The following is an 18,660-nucleotide window of genomic DNA, read 5'->3' on the forward strand; positions in this document are numbered from 1 at the left end:
TTCTCAGCTGTCTTGGGGGGATTCAAATCCATGTCTACTGATCGATAGTTCATGCCTGTGGACACTATTCAGTAACTTAACCACTTTGCTACCATAGACCTTCATACTCAATACACCATATTCCAATGAAAGTGGACTAATCACTCAAGCATTTATTATCCCCACCCTTCCCTGTGATGTAAAACATGTAGTTACCAGAAACATGTAGCATACAGTTATTGCCACCGACTCCAAGTTTCTCATTGGATGTACAATGCTACAATACTATGTTACCCTGTGAGCTTATTCTATGAGAGAACTACTCTGAAAGGAAAAGAAATGGGTCATTTCTCAGAATATTTGCGTTGTTTAATCCACCATTAAAATATGAGAACACAAAAACACATAGTATAATTTCATATACTATAGTTGTAGTTTAGCAAACAGGAGTTCCAACCATTTCCTTGCCACCCTTCTTCAGTCCCTGTTCCAGAGTGGAGATTAGGTACTGCTTCTAATCCCTGAATGGCTCCTTTCCCAAATGACTAAAACACCTTCATGGCAACATTATATTAAAAACAGTTTAACTTCACATTCCAGCATTATTTCTTACAAGGAGATTGTATTTGGTGCAATGGTAACTGTACTTTTCTTTAGAAATGTTACACTTCACTGATATAAATTAGCATTTCTGCTTAGAATTTTTACTAAATGAAGGGAATATTTCTAGACACTGTGGGTCATAATGACTGCATATAGCTTGATCTTGAACCTAACTATTCATGCTTTCTGCTTTCTTTGAATTTATTTTTACCGAAGTGTTTTCCCATCCCATCCTTCTTAAAAATTTTTTCAATTCCATAATGTTTACCGTGCTTGCCTACCCGGTACTTATTATATTCTTTATGAACTTTGTAGTCATGTTTATTGTTGTCATTTTGCTTGAAGAAGTACTTGTGCTTTTCAAAGTCTTTATAACGGCCTTGGTGTTTGCTGTATGTTTCTTGTTTAACATTTTTCTCATGTCGTCTTGGAAAATGGTGCTGATTAAATTTACTCCCCTTATCGCATCCCTCTTTGCCCTTGGAAAACTTCTTGGTGTCTCCTTCTTTGAAGTGCTGCTCAAGGTGGCCCCTGTGTTTATCCTCCTTTTGTTCCTTCTTGAAGTGCTTATCACCTTTCTTTTCAAACTCGATCTTATGATCTTTCCTGTCCTTACTGGACCTGGGTTCGGAGTCTTTTTCTCTTGGCTTGTAACTACTTTTAATGCCTTTGATCTCTTTAATGTGTGGAGAGATCTGCTTTTTATCGGCCATCTCAACTTTGCAGCCTCCTGTCTTTCCCTTCAGGGTAATACATGTCTTTTTCAATTCAGTTCTGGCAGGAGTTTGAGGAGAAAACTTCTCAAGTTCACTGATGCCTTCCTCAGTGTCTGAAGTCACTTCCTGATCCTCGAGCAAAGTCCTTTCTGCCTAATGAAAAGAAATACATGTGCACATTATTATGATATGCTTTGGAGAGATTGCATTTATCATCTACAGTCCTGCTCAATACATAGAACATAGAACGCTACAGCACAGTGCAGGCCCTTCGGCCCACAATGTTGTGTCGACATTTTATCCTGCTCTAAGATCTATCTAACCTTTCCCTCCCACATAGCCCCCTATTTTTCTATCATTCATATCTCTTAAACAGATTATCTAATCATAGGGTCATGGAGTTATACAACATGGAAACAGACCCTTTGGCCCAACTGGCCAAGATGTCCATCTAGGTTAGTCCTATTTACCTGCATTTGGCCCATATCTCTCTAAATCTTTCCTATCCATGTACCCATCCAACCGTTTTTTAAATTTCGTTATTGTACCTGCCTCAGCCACCTCCTCTGGCAGCTTGTCCCATATACGCACCACCCTCTGCCTGAAGAAGTTGCCCCTCAGGTCCCTTTTAAACCTTGACGACACGAGATGGCAGATACTGGAACCTGGAGCAACATACAAGGAGCTCAGTCCAAGGCGTGCTCAGTCCAGATGAAGGGTCTCGACCCGAAACATCGACTGTCCATTTCCCTCCACAGATGCTGCCTGACCCACTGAGTTCCTCCAGATTTTTGTGTGTTGACGTTTTAAATCTTTCCCTTCTCACTTCAAACCTATGTCCTCTAAGTTTTTAATTCCCTTTCCCTACGAAAAAGACTGTGTGCATGCGCCTTATCTATTGCCCTCATGATTTTATACACTACTGTATGGTCACCCCTCAGTCTCTTATACTCCAGGGAATAAAGTCCTAGCCTGCCCGACCTCTCCCTATAACTCAGACTCTCGAGTCCTGGCAATATTCTTGTAAATCTCCTCTGCACACTTTCCAGCTTAATGACATCTTAGATTTCATAGAACAGTACAGCACAGTACAGGCCCTTCAGCCCACAATGTTGTGCTGACTTATATAAACCTACTCGACGATCAATCTAACCCTTCCCTCCTACACAGCCCATAATCCTCCATTTTTCTTACATCCATGTGCCTATCTATGAGTCTCTTAAACATCCTTATTGTATCAGCCTCCACCACTATCCCTGGCAGTGCGGTCCAGGCATCCACCACTCTCTGTGTAAAAAACCTATCTCTGACATTTCATTTCAAAGGTAGGTAGCTCAGGACTGAAATCAGGAGAAATGTCTTTACAACATGGAAACAGGCTATTCGGCCCATTGAGTCCATGCAACCAACAACCACACAGCCACACTAATCCTACCCTAACCTATTTTATTCTCCCATCAACCCCCCGCCCCCCAACATTCTACCATTCACCTACGCACTTGGAGCAATTCACAGTGGCCAATTAAACTACCAACCCGTACATCTTTGGGATGTGGGAGGAAACCGGAGCACCCAGAGGAAAATCATGCAGTCACAGGGAGAATGTGCAAACTCCACAAGGACAGCACCAGAGGTCAGGATTGAATTCAGGTTGCTGGAGCTGTGAGGCAGCAGCTCTACCAGTTAGGCCGCTATGCTGCCGTAGTTTAAGACAATTTAAAACTATTTTGTTCGTTGCATTTGTTCTTAGTTTTGGATGAATAGATAGCAAGGGGGCAGTTGTGCAAGGGACCGATGCAACATCCCACATGGAATGGTAGCTTTGCTTGCTGCAAGTGCATCTCAGAAAATTGCAGCAACATCTACACATTGGCGCATTCCATTCAGTTGGGTTAAGGAAGGAATTTAGGAGCAAACTAAGGCCATTCAGCCCCTCTGAGCTGATCTATAGTCGAATTAGGCAATGGTTGAGACACCAAAGACTGCAGATGTTGGAATCTGGAGTAAAAAAACAAACTGCTGGAGGAAATCAGCGCATCAACAGCACTTGTGGGAGCAAAGAAACAGTCGATGTTTAGGGTTGGGGCCCTACATCAGGACTGGCTGATCTGGGTCTTAAAATAATAATGCACCTGTGATATTCTGATGTGCAGTCCTTCCAGGAAAGGGCACCTTGTTATAAATGCAATCTCAGAGAATCATCCTATCAAATCTATTCATAAATTCTCTCCATTTTAATTTGCTTCTTATTACCTCTTTGCTAAATTCAGTTAATGTAGAACTAAATGGCCTTTCCTCCTCATCTGAACTCTGTTTTCCTCTCTCTGCCTGACCTGCGGAGAATTTTTTAGTTTCTCCCTATGCATTGAACCCTTTATTGGACTTACTATGGTAGAAATACCAAGGAATTAACCATGACTAACCTCTGATAAAAGGAAACACAGAATGGAAGTATATGTTTTTTATTTGTTAAATGGTGATTCAAGTTGACATCAAGCACAGCTTCTTCACATGCTGAGTACATATTCCACTATGTATAACTTCTAAAGATCATAGAATGTAGAATGTAGAAGAAAAATCATTGTCACTATGCAAATGGACTTACAGGATCATCTTATTTGATTCTAGAGTTGGAAATTTAATGTAAAAGGAATGTACAAGTATAAAGTTATATACTGGGTGGGATTCTATATTTTTTTATATGTTCAGGGGGTGTGGGCTTCACATCCTGAGCCAACATTTAATTGCCCATTCCTAATTGCTCTTGAGAAGGAGGTGGTGAACTGCCTTCTTGAATTGCTGTATATTGGCCTGTTACTTGGGCCTATTTTGTCCAAAAATGACCAAAAATATGAATCAGCAGTTTTTTTCTGTTTAAGTAATGTGTTGATAGTTCAACAGATACCAAAAATCAATGAATTAATATTCTGAAAGCTATCAACGGTGCTGAAATAAAATTTAATTCTAATTAATAGCCCAATATTATTGGTCGTTCCAATTTAATTTCTAGGTTCAAAGATAGTTACTAAGAAATCTTATTGAAAAAAATGTTTTGTGTTTTTTCACATATTCAGGATTTTCTGTTAAATATACAACCAATACAACATGTCAATTAATTAAAATCTTAGAGCTCATGGCTAAGATTAAAAACTTAAGACATAAACTTTCATTTCTTTTGGAAAATTGTAGAATGTTACAGAATTTTAGAAGATTACTCTAAAAATAGTATAGCAATATATTCCAGGAACCTCCTTACCAATTTCAAATCTTCATCATCAAGGAAACTGTTGTCAGAGTACACCAACATTGATGCCTCATCGACATCAAAAATACCTGTAAACAAATAATCTGCATGAGGCAACAGTTCTGTGTCAAACAGTGTTGATACCAACTGTGTAATAATTGAGTTATATTCAACCCACAGTTAGTCATTTGCATCATCATTTTAACATTAGAAGTTCTTCTCCCTTTGACATTGTCATTTGAGTTTTGTCAGAGGAAGCTTCCTGCACATTTGATTAGATCATTCAAGAATATCAAGCCTATTGCCTCCCATTTGAGGATTCCATTCAATGTTCAACACATTAATGACCTGGCTTAAACCAGCACTCTTGGGGATCAAACACCCTAGTGGTTGTTCCTGGGCTAATAATTTAAGAGGGTTGAACTATTGGTCTGGAGAAATGAGTTGAATCCTTTCCACACTGCACTTTCTTTATAGCTGTAACACTATATTCTGCATTCTGTTGTACTTATGTATGACATCATCTGTCTGGATGGCATGTCAGTAAAAGCTCTTTGCTGTATCTCGGTACATTTGACAATAATAAACCAATACCAATATCAAATTCAGTTAAATAAAACTGGACTGAAACATTGGTGTCAGTGATGTTGAATGTACTGGATTAATGTAAAAACCCATCTGGTAATAACTCCCACCTTTACCTGGTTTAGATTATATTTGACTTCAGACACACCAGTGCAGTTGATTCTTAGCCCAATGGGCAATGAAAAATAGACAACAAGTGTAATTCTTTCCAGTGATGTTCACATCCTGAGACCAGATAATCTATTCCAACTGTTGATTACTCTTCATGTAACAACATACTCTGTGACAATGGACGTAGACTTCACTTTCACAATACTGCAGCCGTTGGGCCTTGCTTCACTTATCCAGTATATTGGAAGTTACTTGGAACATAGCACAGTACAGCACAGGCCATTTGGCCCATGATGTCTGTGCCAAACATGACGCCGAATTAAAATAAAGCTCTTCTGCCCGTACTTGATCCATATCCCTCCATTCCCTACATATTCACGTGTCTAACAGCCTCTTAAATACCACTATCATATCTGCTTCCACCACCAGCCCTGGCAGCCTGTTCCAGGCACCCACCGCTCTCTGTGTAAAAAAACTTCCCCTCACATCCCCTTTGCACATGCTCCTTCTCACCTTAAATGCACGTCCTCTAGTACTTGACATTTCTACCCTGGGAAAAATATTCTGACTGTCTACCCTACCTATGCCTCTCATAATCTTATAAACTTCTATCGGGTCTCCTTTCAGACTCCGATGCTCCAGAGAAAACAACCCAAGTTTGTCGAGCCCATGCGCTCTATTGCCGGTGAACCTCTTCTGCACCTTCTCCACAGTCCACGCATCCTTCCTGTAATGGGGCAACTTTGCCCGCATTATTTTTGGTATCCCTTTCCAGCCATTACTTCCATGTAACACTTTGTCTAAAGGTATCACCTGGTGATGGTACTTACCTACAATCAGTTGGACACCCATGCTGAAAACCACAATAGCAGCAGCAGCAATGATGCACCTGTTCAAAGTGATCTGTGCCCAAGGGTCCTCTTCACCAATGTGTCTCGCCTGAATTTTTTCAACAGCCACTTTTTCCAATTTCACTGACAAAGGAAACATGGAAGAAGTATTTTATTTCCCCGATAACTTTATATTTTACCTTTATTTTTTCTTATTACTGTCTTTCACGGGGATGGTTATATAGGGCAGGCACGGTAGTATAGCCGTTAGCGTAACGCTATTACAGCGCCAGTGACCTGGGTTCAATTCTGGCTGCTGTCTGTAAGGAGTTTGTATGTTCTCTCTGTGTATGTGTGGGTTTCCTCTGGGTGCTCCAATTTCCTCCCACATTCCAAAGACGTATGGGTTAGGAAGTTGTGGGCATGTATGTTGGTGCCGGAAGCGTGGCGACACTTGTGGGCTGCCCCCAGAACACTCTATGCAGAAGATGCATTTCCCTGTGTGTTTCGATGTACATGTGACTAATAAAGGAATCTTGTCTTATCTTATAGTCACACAACACAAAAACAGAAACATCGGTGGACTGAATCCATGCCCATTCTCAAGCACTCGTTTACATTAATTCTACACTAATCCAATTTTATTCATCCCAAATTCCCATTAGCTCGTCCTCACTCACCTGCACACGAGGGGAAACTTACAGTGTTCAATAAACCTGCTAACCCGCATGCCTTTGGCATGTGGGAGGAAACCAGAGCGCCCTGGGGAAACCCAAGCGGTCACAGGGAGAACATGCAAACTCCATGCAGACAGATCAGGATTGAATCTGGGTCGCTGGAGCTGTGAGGTCAGATTCAATTTGACATAAAATTATTGCCAGAAGTTAACAAGAGAAAGAAATCTCTCTATTCTCATCGGGTAGAACAAATTAGATAAAGCACAGAGGGGAGATTCTCAACAGATCAGGCAGCATCTGTGAAGGGAGAAATAGTTAACATTGCCAGACACTGATCTGTTAAGTAGTTACTTTGGATACACAGAGTCATTTGTTTATACATACAGAAAATTACACCAGATTTTTGTGCTCTCTTAGCTCTTCAATAATTAGAAGTATCCACCTGTTATACCCAATTATTATCCAGTTGGAAATGTGGGTGTGTAATTTGTTACATCTGATAAGCACTCATTTTGTGACCCATTCAATTTTCTGGCAGTTTTGTATTGCCATGGGAAAAACTCATCAATTTGTAGTTAATTATTATGTTGAAATTAGTTTCTGAGTATTTAGTTGGGAATGAAATTTCCCATGTGTCTACATTGGTACAGAGATCAATCATTTATCTATTCAGATGTAACGGGTGCCCTGGGCGGGAAGTGTGTGTTTGTTAATGGGATTGGAATTAATGAGTTTAGTAGTGGATTTTTAGTATAATTTTGTGATTCTTTCTGATCTTGTTTGTTGTCCCACTTATACTTGGTTGATCAACAAAGTTAAGATAGTAATTTTTTTTGGCATGTCTGTGACATATAGGCCATCTTCTTGAGTTTAATGAGTCAACACAGATAGCATTCATCTGTCTGTTCTCTGCTCAAACACTTTACAGTAGGGGTGCAGTTCCCTGGCAATGTCCATGGAGACATATTTACATGCTCTCCAGCACAGCAGACTGAAAGGTGCTGAGTTCTACTGAACACTGCAAGGACATTTCCAGCTACCATTGTCAATGAACAGTATTCTAAAATCTCTCTCCTTTGCCTCTAGTCAGGCAGTGCTTACAGAACTGAATGTAACTGACAAGTTCAAACGATGTTAGAATCGTCAAAAGGGAAGTTGTAACCATTTGCTACAGCCAGCTGAACTCAGTGATGTGATCACTGGTCTGATTGTATTCTACTTCATCGTATAACTGAAGAACGTGAATGTTCACTTTGTAATTTTGAACTTGTTTTTAGCACTAATAGTGCAGCTGTTCAATTATCATCAGTAAGCTCAGAAGGAGATATAATTAAGACATTATCAACAGATTACAGGGAAATAATTTGCAACTGATATGCCTGCAAAATTTATAACAAGCACTTAATTGAAATGCTTTTACGTATAAGATATTCAAAGCAGAAAGGGCAAATGTAATATACTGAAATTAAATATAATATATTCAAAACATCAGGAATTTTGGGCTTGTAAACAACACTTATATAATTCGATTAGAAAATCAAAGATGTCGATGTAGTTGTACTTTCATACTTAGCTTCAAGCAAAGATAATTAATGAAATGATTTAATTTAAAGGCGACATTCTTTCCTGTTGAGTCATGTTGTGCATGATACAAACTATTAACATGCAGGTAAATATACAAAATCAGAAGTAGGAAAGGGCCACTCGGTCCTTTAAGTCTGTTCGACCTCTCAATAAGATAAAGGCTGATCTGATTGTTAACTCAACCGCATATTCCCACCTGCTCCAGGAAACAATTGTGCTGTTCTTTGTTGTTATTTTTGAAACAAAATGGAAAGAGTTGCATTTGTATTGTGTCTTTCATGACCTTCCAAAATGTATTGAAGCCAATGAGGAACTGTTGAAGGATGGTCGTTGTTGTATTGTAGGAGACGGCAGATGATCTATGCACACCTAACTTCCCAGGAAATGTAGGTGATCTTGTAATGCTGATTGAGGGAGAAATATCCATTGAGATCCTGGAGATATTTTCCCTGCTGTTCTTTAAAGAAGTACTGTGAGGTTTTAGTTGTGCACCTAAGAGAGAAGTTTAATGTTCCAGCTGAAAGTCATCATCTCTGTGGGGTACCTTTTTGAATTATATTCAAAATTTCTGATTTGGGGACTAAAATGCAGATATTGGCTGACACTGTTACGGTTTTTAAGGTTTTTCCTTGCTGCTTCTTATATCTAACAGCTTTGGGTTTTGGTAGTGGAGGTAGATTTTTTCTTTCCTTATTAACTAACTACTATATGTGATTATTGATTTAGAGTATTGTAATTCTAAGAACGACTTAATACAATGTATTCAGTAGTATTTTTATTTTCTTTTTTGATGCATTACTCTGTATTTTTTTCATGGATTTAATAAAAATATTGCAAAGAAAGTGGTCATCTCCAATTCTCAGCATTCACATCAGAACTAGCCTAGGTTTTCAGTGCTCAGGACTAAATGTAACTGACAATGGACAGAGTTCAGTCTCTTTTATTGAATTTTCCCAATCGAGCAAAGATTTTACACTCCAAATTTCAATCTGATCCCAATGTTGGTATTTTAGGTCAAAGTCCTGCAGGGACAGGAATCGAGATTTTATCAAGATTCTAGATCTTTGGGTCTCGTTGTCCCCGATCGTCAAAGAACAGTTCCAGGACCTGAGTTAATTGAGGTTAAATTGACACGTTGAGTTGGTGGGTGTAGAGATTCTTGGATGCATTCAACACTTCTTGTTGGAACTGCACTCGTCTAGGCAAGTGAAGAGCATTCCATCACATTCCTGGCTTATATAGTATTTATGTGGCTGGTTAAGTTCAATTTTTGATCAATAATGACCCCAGGATGATAGTGGGGAACTCGTTGATAGTAATGCTATTCTATATTCAGAGTAGATGGTTAGTATCTCTTTTGTTGGAGATAGTCATTGGTTGGCAGTTTTGTGTCATGAATCCTATTTGCCCATTATTAACCCATGCCTGAATGTTGACTTGATCTCTCTGCATGTGTATGTGGAATGGTTCAGTTGTTGGTGAGTTGTGAATGGAATTGATCACGGTGTAATCATCAGCAAACATCCCTGCTTCTGATCTTACGATGGATGGAGAATCATTGATGAAACATCTGAAAATGGTTGTGTTCAGGACTCTGCCCCTGAGGAACTTCTACAGTGATGTTCTGGGGCTGGGATGATTGACCTTCAACGACTTCCATCACCTTCCTATCTGTCGAGGGATGACCTTATCCATTGGAGTGTTTTCCCCTTGAGACCCTTTGAATTCAGCTTCCCCAGGGTTCCTGGATGCCACATTCAGTCAAACGCTGCTTCGATGTCGAGGGCAGTCACTCTCACCTCAGCTCTGTAAATCAGCCGCTTGGTTGTGATAAGGTCTGGGTCTGAACAGTTCTGATGCATTGGTGATCGGGTTGTTGGTGAGTAAGTGTCACTCGATAGCACTGTCGACAACACCTTCTGTCACTTTGCAGGTGAGGGGAGAGCAGACTGTTTGTACTTGTCCTGCTTTTTTATGGGCGGGACATATCTGGGCAATTTCCCATATTGTTTGGAGGATGCCATTGTTGTAACTGGTTGACTAGGAATGTTTGCTGAGGACCCATTCACAACTCATCAGCAAATTAAGCAATCCATACCAGCATACTGCAAATTGTAGACTAACTTTCAGGCATGGCTAGTTCTGGAGCACATCTTCAGTACTACAGCCAGGATGTTGTCTTGCTTCCATAGCCTTTGCTGCAGCCAGTGCTCTTAGCTTTTCCTTGATATTACAACTGGCCGAGAAAAATAGGGTGTAGAGGGATATGGGTCAAGTGTAGGCAAATGGGACCAGCGTAGGTCAGCATGGACAAGTTGGGCAGAAGGGCCTGTTTCCATGCTGTATAACTCAGTCTCGGTGATGGCAGGGTTCTCAGGGAGGTGGATCATTCACTCCACACTTCTGGCGGAGCAGAGGTTGTGGACACTTCAGCCTCATGTTTGGCACTCACACGTTGCATCCCCTGGTATCACTGAGGATAGAAATGTTCTTAGACCCTCCTCTTCCTATTAGCTGTTAAAATTGATATAAACTGGCACAATTCAGGTTGTTTCAAATGTTTTCAAATTAAGCTTCACTTTGGCATGTAACTACTTGTGCAATAATTTTTCACTTCTATCTTAAGCACAGCTTCTACCCCACTGTGATAAGACTATTGAACAGTTCCCTTATACAATGAGATGGACTCTGACCTCACGATCTACCTTGTGACCTGCATCTTATTGCATTGCACTTTCTCTGTAGCTGTGACATTTTACTCTGTACTGTTACTGTTTTTACCTGTACTACATCAATGCACTTTGTACTAACTCAATGTAACTGCACTGTGTAATGAATTGACCTGTACGATCGGTTTGTCAGACAAGCTCTTCACTGTACCTTGGTACAAGTGACAATAATAAACCAATACCAATACCAAACCGTGAGTCTTTCTTTACATTACCTTCCTCAACCTTCTTGCTGCTGGGTTTTTTCTCCTTTGGTGCTTCAGTACTTGGTTTCTGCCGCGTCTTTTGTCTATCCCTTGTATCCTTCGATCTTTCTGCCTTCACCTCCTCAATTTGTAATTCATCTTTCTCCTTCTCTGTGTCCTGAAAAATGCACAGAAGTGAATTTTACCGTCTCAATAGAACTTCTTATCACATGTAAAAGTTGTCTGTACCTCTTATACTGGAGAGAGAGGCAAGGTGTTGAAGGAGAGCAGAAGAGTGATGCCGGATTTGCGAGCTGCAATTATTGATCTTAATTTAAAAAGATTTAATTTAAGAAGATTTAAAGGGGACCTGAGGGGCAACTTTTACAGGGTGGTGGGTATATGGAACGAGCTGTCAGAGGAAGTGGTAGAGACGGGTACAATTACAACGCTTAAAAGATTTTTGGCCAGGTACATGCATAGGAAAGGTGTAGAGGGATATGGGCCAAGTGTAGGCAAATGGGACCAGCGTAGGTCAGCTTGGACAAGTTGGGCCGAAGGACCTGTTTCCATGCTATGACTCTTTCTTGGCATTATCAAACTGGGGAAGGAAGGTTTAAATTTAAGTCCTGCCACTTCAATGTTAATAGATTTAAAGAATGTGCTGAATGTCAGAGGACAAAGCTTTTTGTCACAACATTTGCGATTTTTCTCCTTTGGTAATCCAGCAGGAATGGAACATTGATCCATTTCCCTCCAAAATGAGGGGACATGCAAATTGTAACCTGAGGTAATGATGGTCCTCTCATTCTATCCCCAATTTTAAATGCTCCATCAACATTTGACCTGTCTTCAGTTATATTAACCCTAAGTCCTTCTGTCTCTTTTTCCTCCTTTAAGGCATTCCTTAAAACCTATCTCATTCACCCTACTAATATTGTATGACTTAGTGCCATATTTAGTTTGATACCACTCCTGGGAAGCGCCTTACCATGTTAAAGGCACTATTTAAATGCTACTGTTGTTGGAATACCTTTTGACTCAACAAGCTCATTTTTCATTTATCAATTCATCATGATGATGAACCTACACATTTCTATTACATTCCTTAAAATAATTCCAATTTAATGGTTGTTTAATTTTAATGTTTTTATTATTATTGCTCCATGTTTAATTTCTTAATATAATCTTCCATTAATATTGGGAGGTAATTTGATCTTGACCCCTGATGGTACATAAGCAGATTTGGGTTTTGTACTCACTTTGTCTCTGTTGACTTAAGTGGAAGGCAAAATAAAGCAGAATGTAAATCAATTAGCTGAACTGAACCCACCGATTGAATTAAAGTTAATCTCCTACACTTTTTAAATTATTTTATGTATTTTATTAATAATTGTTAAGCTCTAGTTAGGGCATAGCAGGAGGCTGTACAACTAGTAGCTCCAGATAGCCGAGTTCAATCCTGATCTCAGGTGCTGCCTATGTGGAGTTTGCACGTTCTCCCTGTGATTGCATGAGTTTCCCCTGGGGTGCTCTGGTTTCCTCCCACATCCCAAAGGCACGCGGGTTCATCGGTTTATTGGACACTGTAAATTGTTACCAGTGTGTAGGTGGGTGGTAGAATCTGGGTGGAGTTCATGAGAATGTGGAGAGAATAAAATATTGTAGGGTCACTGTAAATGGGTGGCCAGTGGTCAGCATGGAATAGGTGGGCCGAAGGGCCTGTTTCTGTGCTGTATGACGATGACTCAACTATGACTCCCAGAAAGGATGCATAGGAGTTACCTGTCTCCCTTAGTAGAGAGGTCAATGCAATGAGGCAAAGAACTACCATAACTGGTAGAAGGATTAGAGGGCAATGGTTGAAGTTCAGAACTCACTGCTCCATAGGATGGTGGCGGTAGATACCTGACTTCATTTCTCGATAAGCACTTAATGTGCTCTAAGCTACCAACCTCCAAGATCAAATTGGGAAATGGGATTGGGATTAGCCAAAGTAGCTTTTCCAAAAGGAACGGTTGGAGTGGGAAGAATAGGCTCCCTATGATCCTTACATTTCTTTGATTATTTGGTGTCCTTTTATTATTTAGTTCTTTGAGAGGAATACTTGTTTCCAAATTCCAGAATAGCTCATTTCTTTTTCCATATACTACAAGCAAACTCCTGTTCTTCAGCCTAGTTTCTGTAAAAATAATTTGCTGTTTATGTTTTATAGATACTCTCTCTATTTTAAAAACAAGGACCTCACTAAATCTGAGGTCTTATGAGCACTTAAATCAAAGTCTCAGAACCACCTGAATTAGTTTTCAATTCATCCTTTATAAAGCAGAAGATATTACTTTCTTTAACAGGCAAAATAAATCTGGGTTAAGATTTCTTACTGCGAAACTAACTCTATCATTTACTTAATAATTTCACTAGATTGTAGAGCTGTAGAGCCAGAGAGTGGTTGAGGTGGGGATATTAACAACACTTAAAAGCCATCTAGATAAGTACGTGGATAGGAGAGGTTTAGAGGGCTATGGGCCAAACATAAGCAGACAGGACTAGCTTGCTGGGTAACACAGTTAGCATGAACGAGTTGGGTTGAAGGGCCTGTTTCCATGCTGTATGACTCTATGACATACAGAAGTAGAAGGTCCCACAGTCAATACTCAGAATTAGCTAATCTGAGCCAGGTGATAGCAGGTGTATTACAGTAGCCCACTGTGTCCTTAGGAGAGGGATGAGAAACTCAGACAGAGTTCTCCTGACCATTATGTAGTGATTCTTGTTGGAACTGAATGTGCGTTGAGGATGGGTTGAGGCTCAGCTGTTATAAGCTCGGGGTGATTGGTTTTTGATGTTCATTCTCAAGGCCAATGCCAGTAACCTTCTCTAAGGTTCTGAGAACACCTGACCTTATCCCAACACATCTGTTTATTGCCCTCATCGTATACAAGAAAATACAGCAACAAACAATCTGCCGAAGGAACACAGGTCCTGCAGGGTTTCAACCTGAAACACCGACAATTCTTCTGGCTGATGCTGCTCGACCTGCTGAGTTCCTCCGGCAGATTGTTTGTTGCTCCAGATTCCAGCATCTTCAGTTTTTTGCGTCTCCATGAAAATAGACTTGTGAACACACAAGATTACAAGGGCATAGAAGTTGGATGGCACAGTGCCTGTCCTTTTAACACGTTTGTGATGCAATTCCAATTTTACTCAAAATAGACCAGACAGGGTGGAATCACACTAGATGCAAAATTGGACTGGACACTTCAACATGCTGTTCACCTAACATTTCTCTGGCATCAGGTGTACACCATATCTGTGGTGGAGAAGTCTCAGTAAAAATAGGAACACATTGTGCTAGTTTATTGTTGTTTTGCAGCTTATAAGGGCTCTCTGCTGACACAGGGGCACCTGACAAGGTAGCTTCAAAACTGGCTTCAGGCAGCTCAAAGACCAGCCAAAGTCCACAGACTGGGAGTGCTTTCTCCAGCATTTAGATGTTGAGTTACTCATTCATCTGAAGCCTGGGTGGTGACTGCACCGGAAGCACCATTATAGCCATGGCTGACCACTCCAGTTGGCTCAGGAACTTCAGGGCAGGAGGCAAACATAAGCCCATCAGCCAAGAAGCTAGTCCCATACCATCTGGTCTTCTCTGATGAACAATGCTCAGGTTTTCCAAGGCTGTCTTCACTGAGATATGCAACACATGGAAGAAAGATCTTTGGCCATGTTCTGGTGTCATGACTGTCTTCTCCATGAAGATTGAGGTTGTTTTGACAGTGATTTGATCTTCTTTGCTATCAGTGTGGAGCAGATGACATCTCGGGCACTGGGATTTGCCACCTTTGTTGGCTTCCTATCAATGCTGGCATCCATTAAGTGCACTCATGGACACCTTAATTACCCGGACCTTCTTGACAATGGGAAAGGCTTCCACCCACTCAATGTGTAGGTGGTTGTGGACCATGAGAAGAATTTCCTCATGGTTAATGCCATGTTTCCCTGAAGAATAGATGTCTACCTCAACCTGAGGGAGTCTGCACTGCCGGACATTTACAATGGCTGGCACTGTCTGGCGGGGTGGATCTGGGGAACATGGTACTGACACATTCTCCAACCACAGCAGCTGGCCACAGATACTCCCCAAGCCATACAGATACCGGGATCACCAACTGCCTTCACAAATTGAGATCCTGTTGTCGGCATCAGTCCAGGGTTCTTTGTGGTGGAAGCCACGTAGGTGCGGAGACTTCATTAACCTTCAGCTTCACAATCTGGCAAGGCATGGACAACAGATGATGCTGCAGGAAAGAGCAAGGTGACCCAGATTCCGAGGACCATGGCAAGAACAGGAGGAGCAGGAGGAAGAAGTCAGTGACCAGAGAAATGTCCCTGATCAGCATCTATAGTCTCCTCTCCCAGTGCAGCAGAGGAGTCTGGCATTAGCTGTAGAGAAGTTTCTCTGGAATTCCTTATTGGATTCATAGGCTGCATGTGTTGGGGGTGGGAGGAAGGGGAGGGGAAGGGGGGAAGTTGAGCAGGAGTGTGACTACACAAGATAAAACTATAGCCATGGTTCAGTAGGCTTTATGGTTTTTGGAGGTAGATATAACAGGGGATATGGAGAGGGGCAGTGATCTAGGGAAGGGAAAGAGAGATGATGCATAGAGGAGAGTTGGAAGGTTGAGAGGAATGTTTGGGAGGGATTGTAGGTTTTGGTTACGGTGGGAAGATTGTTGAAAGCGATTGAGAGGAGATGGTGGGAATTGGTGACACGAGAGACTGCAGAGGCTGGGATCTGGAGCAACACAAAAATCGCTGGAGGAACTCAGGGGGCCAGGCAGCATCTATGGAGGGAAATGGACAGTCCATTTCCCTCCATAGATTCTGCCGGACTTGCTGAGTTATTCTAGCGCTTTTTGCGTTGCTGGTGGGAACAGGCGTTGGGGGTTGGGAGGACGGTGTGCAGGTTGGTCTTGGGGGCCAGGGGTAAGTAGTCAGGGTCAGCGATAGGGGAATTGGCGGGAATTTTGGATGATTTGGGACGGGCATTGAGAGGGAACATAAGGGTATGTAATAGGGGTTGTGGTGACCATGGAAGTAAATCCTGCTTGTCAATACATAACCATTTTGCTCAAATGCCCACTGATGTAATTCAGTGCACCAAAAAACATTCTTTAAGTATATGAAAGATCACTTACATCTAATTTTTCACTGATCTTTTTACTTGTCTTCAAACTAGGAACATCTGTAGTGAAAGAGTGAATGGTTACATACTTCAGGAAGCTCTGTGCTGAGCCCTTCCTATGTGAACCTACACTTCATTATAATCATTTCACCTGTCCACTTGCACAATGGTAGCACTGGGACTGTGTGTGGAAAAGGGAAATGGGAGAGACACTAATGTGAGAAAGAGATAATGAGCTGTTCAGTGGCCGATACGATAGCAGTGTCTAAAAAGCATTTAGACAGACACGTGAACAGGCAGGGGATGGAGGGGTGTGGATCACGTGCAGGCAGATGGGATTAGTTTAATTTGGCATCATGGTTGGCACTGACATTGTGGGCCGAAGGGCCTGTATCTGTGCTGTACTGTGCTATGTTCTAACATTGTGAAAAAAACAACGGAAGGACAAGTCAATTTCATGGGTGGAACCTGACAAAAGATCTGTCACGTATCAAACTTCTTCCATCTACACAATGTCTCCTGTCTAGTAAACTTTACTTCCTGTTGCCATGGTTTTGTCACGTTTTCCCAACACAAATTCTCACCGCACTTATAATTGAAACCACCTACGTAAACTTGTCGCACCAATTTAACTAAAGGTGCTTAAGAGGCTCTTCGGCACATGAATATGCGGAGAATGGGATATGGACCATGTGCAGGCAGAAGGGATTAGTTTAATTGGGCGTCATTACCTTAATTAGTTCAGCACAACAGTGTGGGCTGAAGGGCCTGTTCCTGTACTGTACTGTTCTGTGTTTGTGTTCTATGTTAACTACGTTCTGTGTCCGTGCTATAGTGTTTCAGTTTCATATTTTATACCATCTCAACCTGACTTGCAGAGGAACATTTTAACTCCAATCCATCCAATGTAACAGACTCCAAAATTGCCTTAGCTTGGCGGTTATCTCTAAATAATGCAGAATTAAAACACTCTAACAATAATTTTCTTGCGCTACATTTGTGTCCTTGATTTAGTTGTTTCCCTCTCCTCTCAACCTTCTTTATATGAGGACCCTGCTTGGTCTAGATTCTCAATATTCATTCAATGGCAGATCATCGTGCAAGAAGTAGAGTTGGAAAAAAGTTGTAGAAGAGGAGCATTTAATGGCTCTGGGCCTGTACTCGATGGAGTTCAGAAGGATGAGAGTGGGGGGACCTCATTGAGACCTAACAAATACTGAAAAGCTCGGACAGAGCAGACGTGGAGAGGATGTTTCCATCAGTGGGAGAGTCTAGGATCCGAGGACACAGCCTCAGAATAAAGGGATGTCCTTTTACAACTGAGATGAGGAGGAATTCCTTCAGCTAGCGGGGGATGGATCTGTGGAATTCATAGCCACAGAGGGCTGTGGAGGCCAAGTCATTGGGTGTATTTAAGGCAGTGATTGATAGGTTCTTGATTGGTAAGGGATTATGGGTTGTAGGGAGAAGGCAGGAGAGTGGGGCTGGAAAAGAAAATCAGTCCATGATTGAAAGGCAGAGCAGACTCGATGGGCCGAATGGCCTAATTCTACTCCTATATCTAATGGTCTAATATCATGTCGAGCTGGAACATAAAGAAAAGGGAAGGCAAAGCAATGGTGAAGCATTCCAATGCACCAGCAAATGGAAGAGCACATGTACGATCTCTCACACGGGACGTCCTTAATCTCAACTAAACCAAAATGTGTCTTGTTGAGTGAAGGCATGTGCTTCTCCACAGGAGTGGGGGAACCATCAATGGGTGAGTTACTTGTAGTCACCATGCTCACACTTCTCAGTACATGAGTCAAGTGTATCGTTAATGCAAATATATTTCTGTGCCCTGAAATTGAAAATGGTGCCACCATCACTTAGACAGCTGAAGCTAAGTCAATATATTCCCTTCTCATCATTATTACAATCAGACTGATGTACGGCCAATGTTCCTAAAATACTTCCAGGTCAGAGAAACAGAACCCCTTTTAACCTGTAGCTGCAACATGTACTTATACAGTGTTTTGACTTTAATACACCTGAATTTAGCAGCGTTTCTTCTTGTGGTGTTATTTCTTGTATGGCTTCTGCAAGATCTTCCTCAACTGATTTAGAGATGTCTTGTTCCATGTCAGATCTTTGAAGAGATAAGACAAAAGAGTTCTTAGCTTCTTTCCTAACTTTAATTCAGACAAATTTACTGCAACATCTTATCACATTGTGCTTCACGATTAATAC

At 41.3% G+C, this 18,660-nt stretch overlaps 1 protein-coding gene across 1 annotated transcript in view; it reads right to left on the reverse strand.

Moving 5' to 3' along the window:
• Positions 1-336: 336 nt before the first annotated feature.
• Positions 337-18,660, reverse strand: part of LOC127582627 (uncharacterized) — a 45,313-nt gene continuing 26,989 nt past the window's right edge. The window contains exons 2-7 of the mRNA XM_052038084.1: positions 18,462-18,559; positions 16,442-16,488; positions 11,274-11,421; positions 6,069-6,212; positions 4,555-4,631; positions 337-1,451 (exon numbers count right to left, since the gene is read on the reverse strand). Coding sequence (XP_051894044.1) covers positions 756-1,451; positions 4,555-4,631; positions 6,069-6,212; positions 11,274-11,421; positions 16,442-16,488; positions 18,462-18,552 — 1,203 coding nt within the window. The 5' untranslated portion in view covers positions 18,553-18,559 and the 3' untranslated portion in view covers positions 337-755. The remainder of the gene's footprint in view (positions 1,452-4,554; positions 4,632-6,068; positions 6,213-11,273; positions 11,422-16,441; positions 16,489-18,461; positions 18,560-18,660) is intronic.

The sequence above is a fragment of the Pristis pectinata genome, chromosome 24 (genome assembly GCF_009764475.1).
Source record: "Pristis pectinata isolate sPriPec2 chromosome 24, sPriPec2.1.pri, whole genome shotgun sequence".
Lineage (NCBI taxonomy): Eukaryota > Metazoa > Chordata > Chondrichthyes > Rhinopristiformes > Pristidae > Pristis > Pristis pectinata.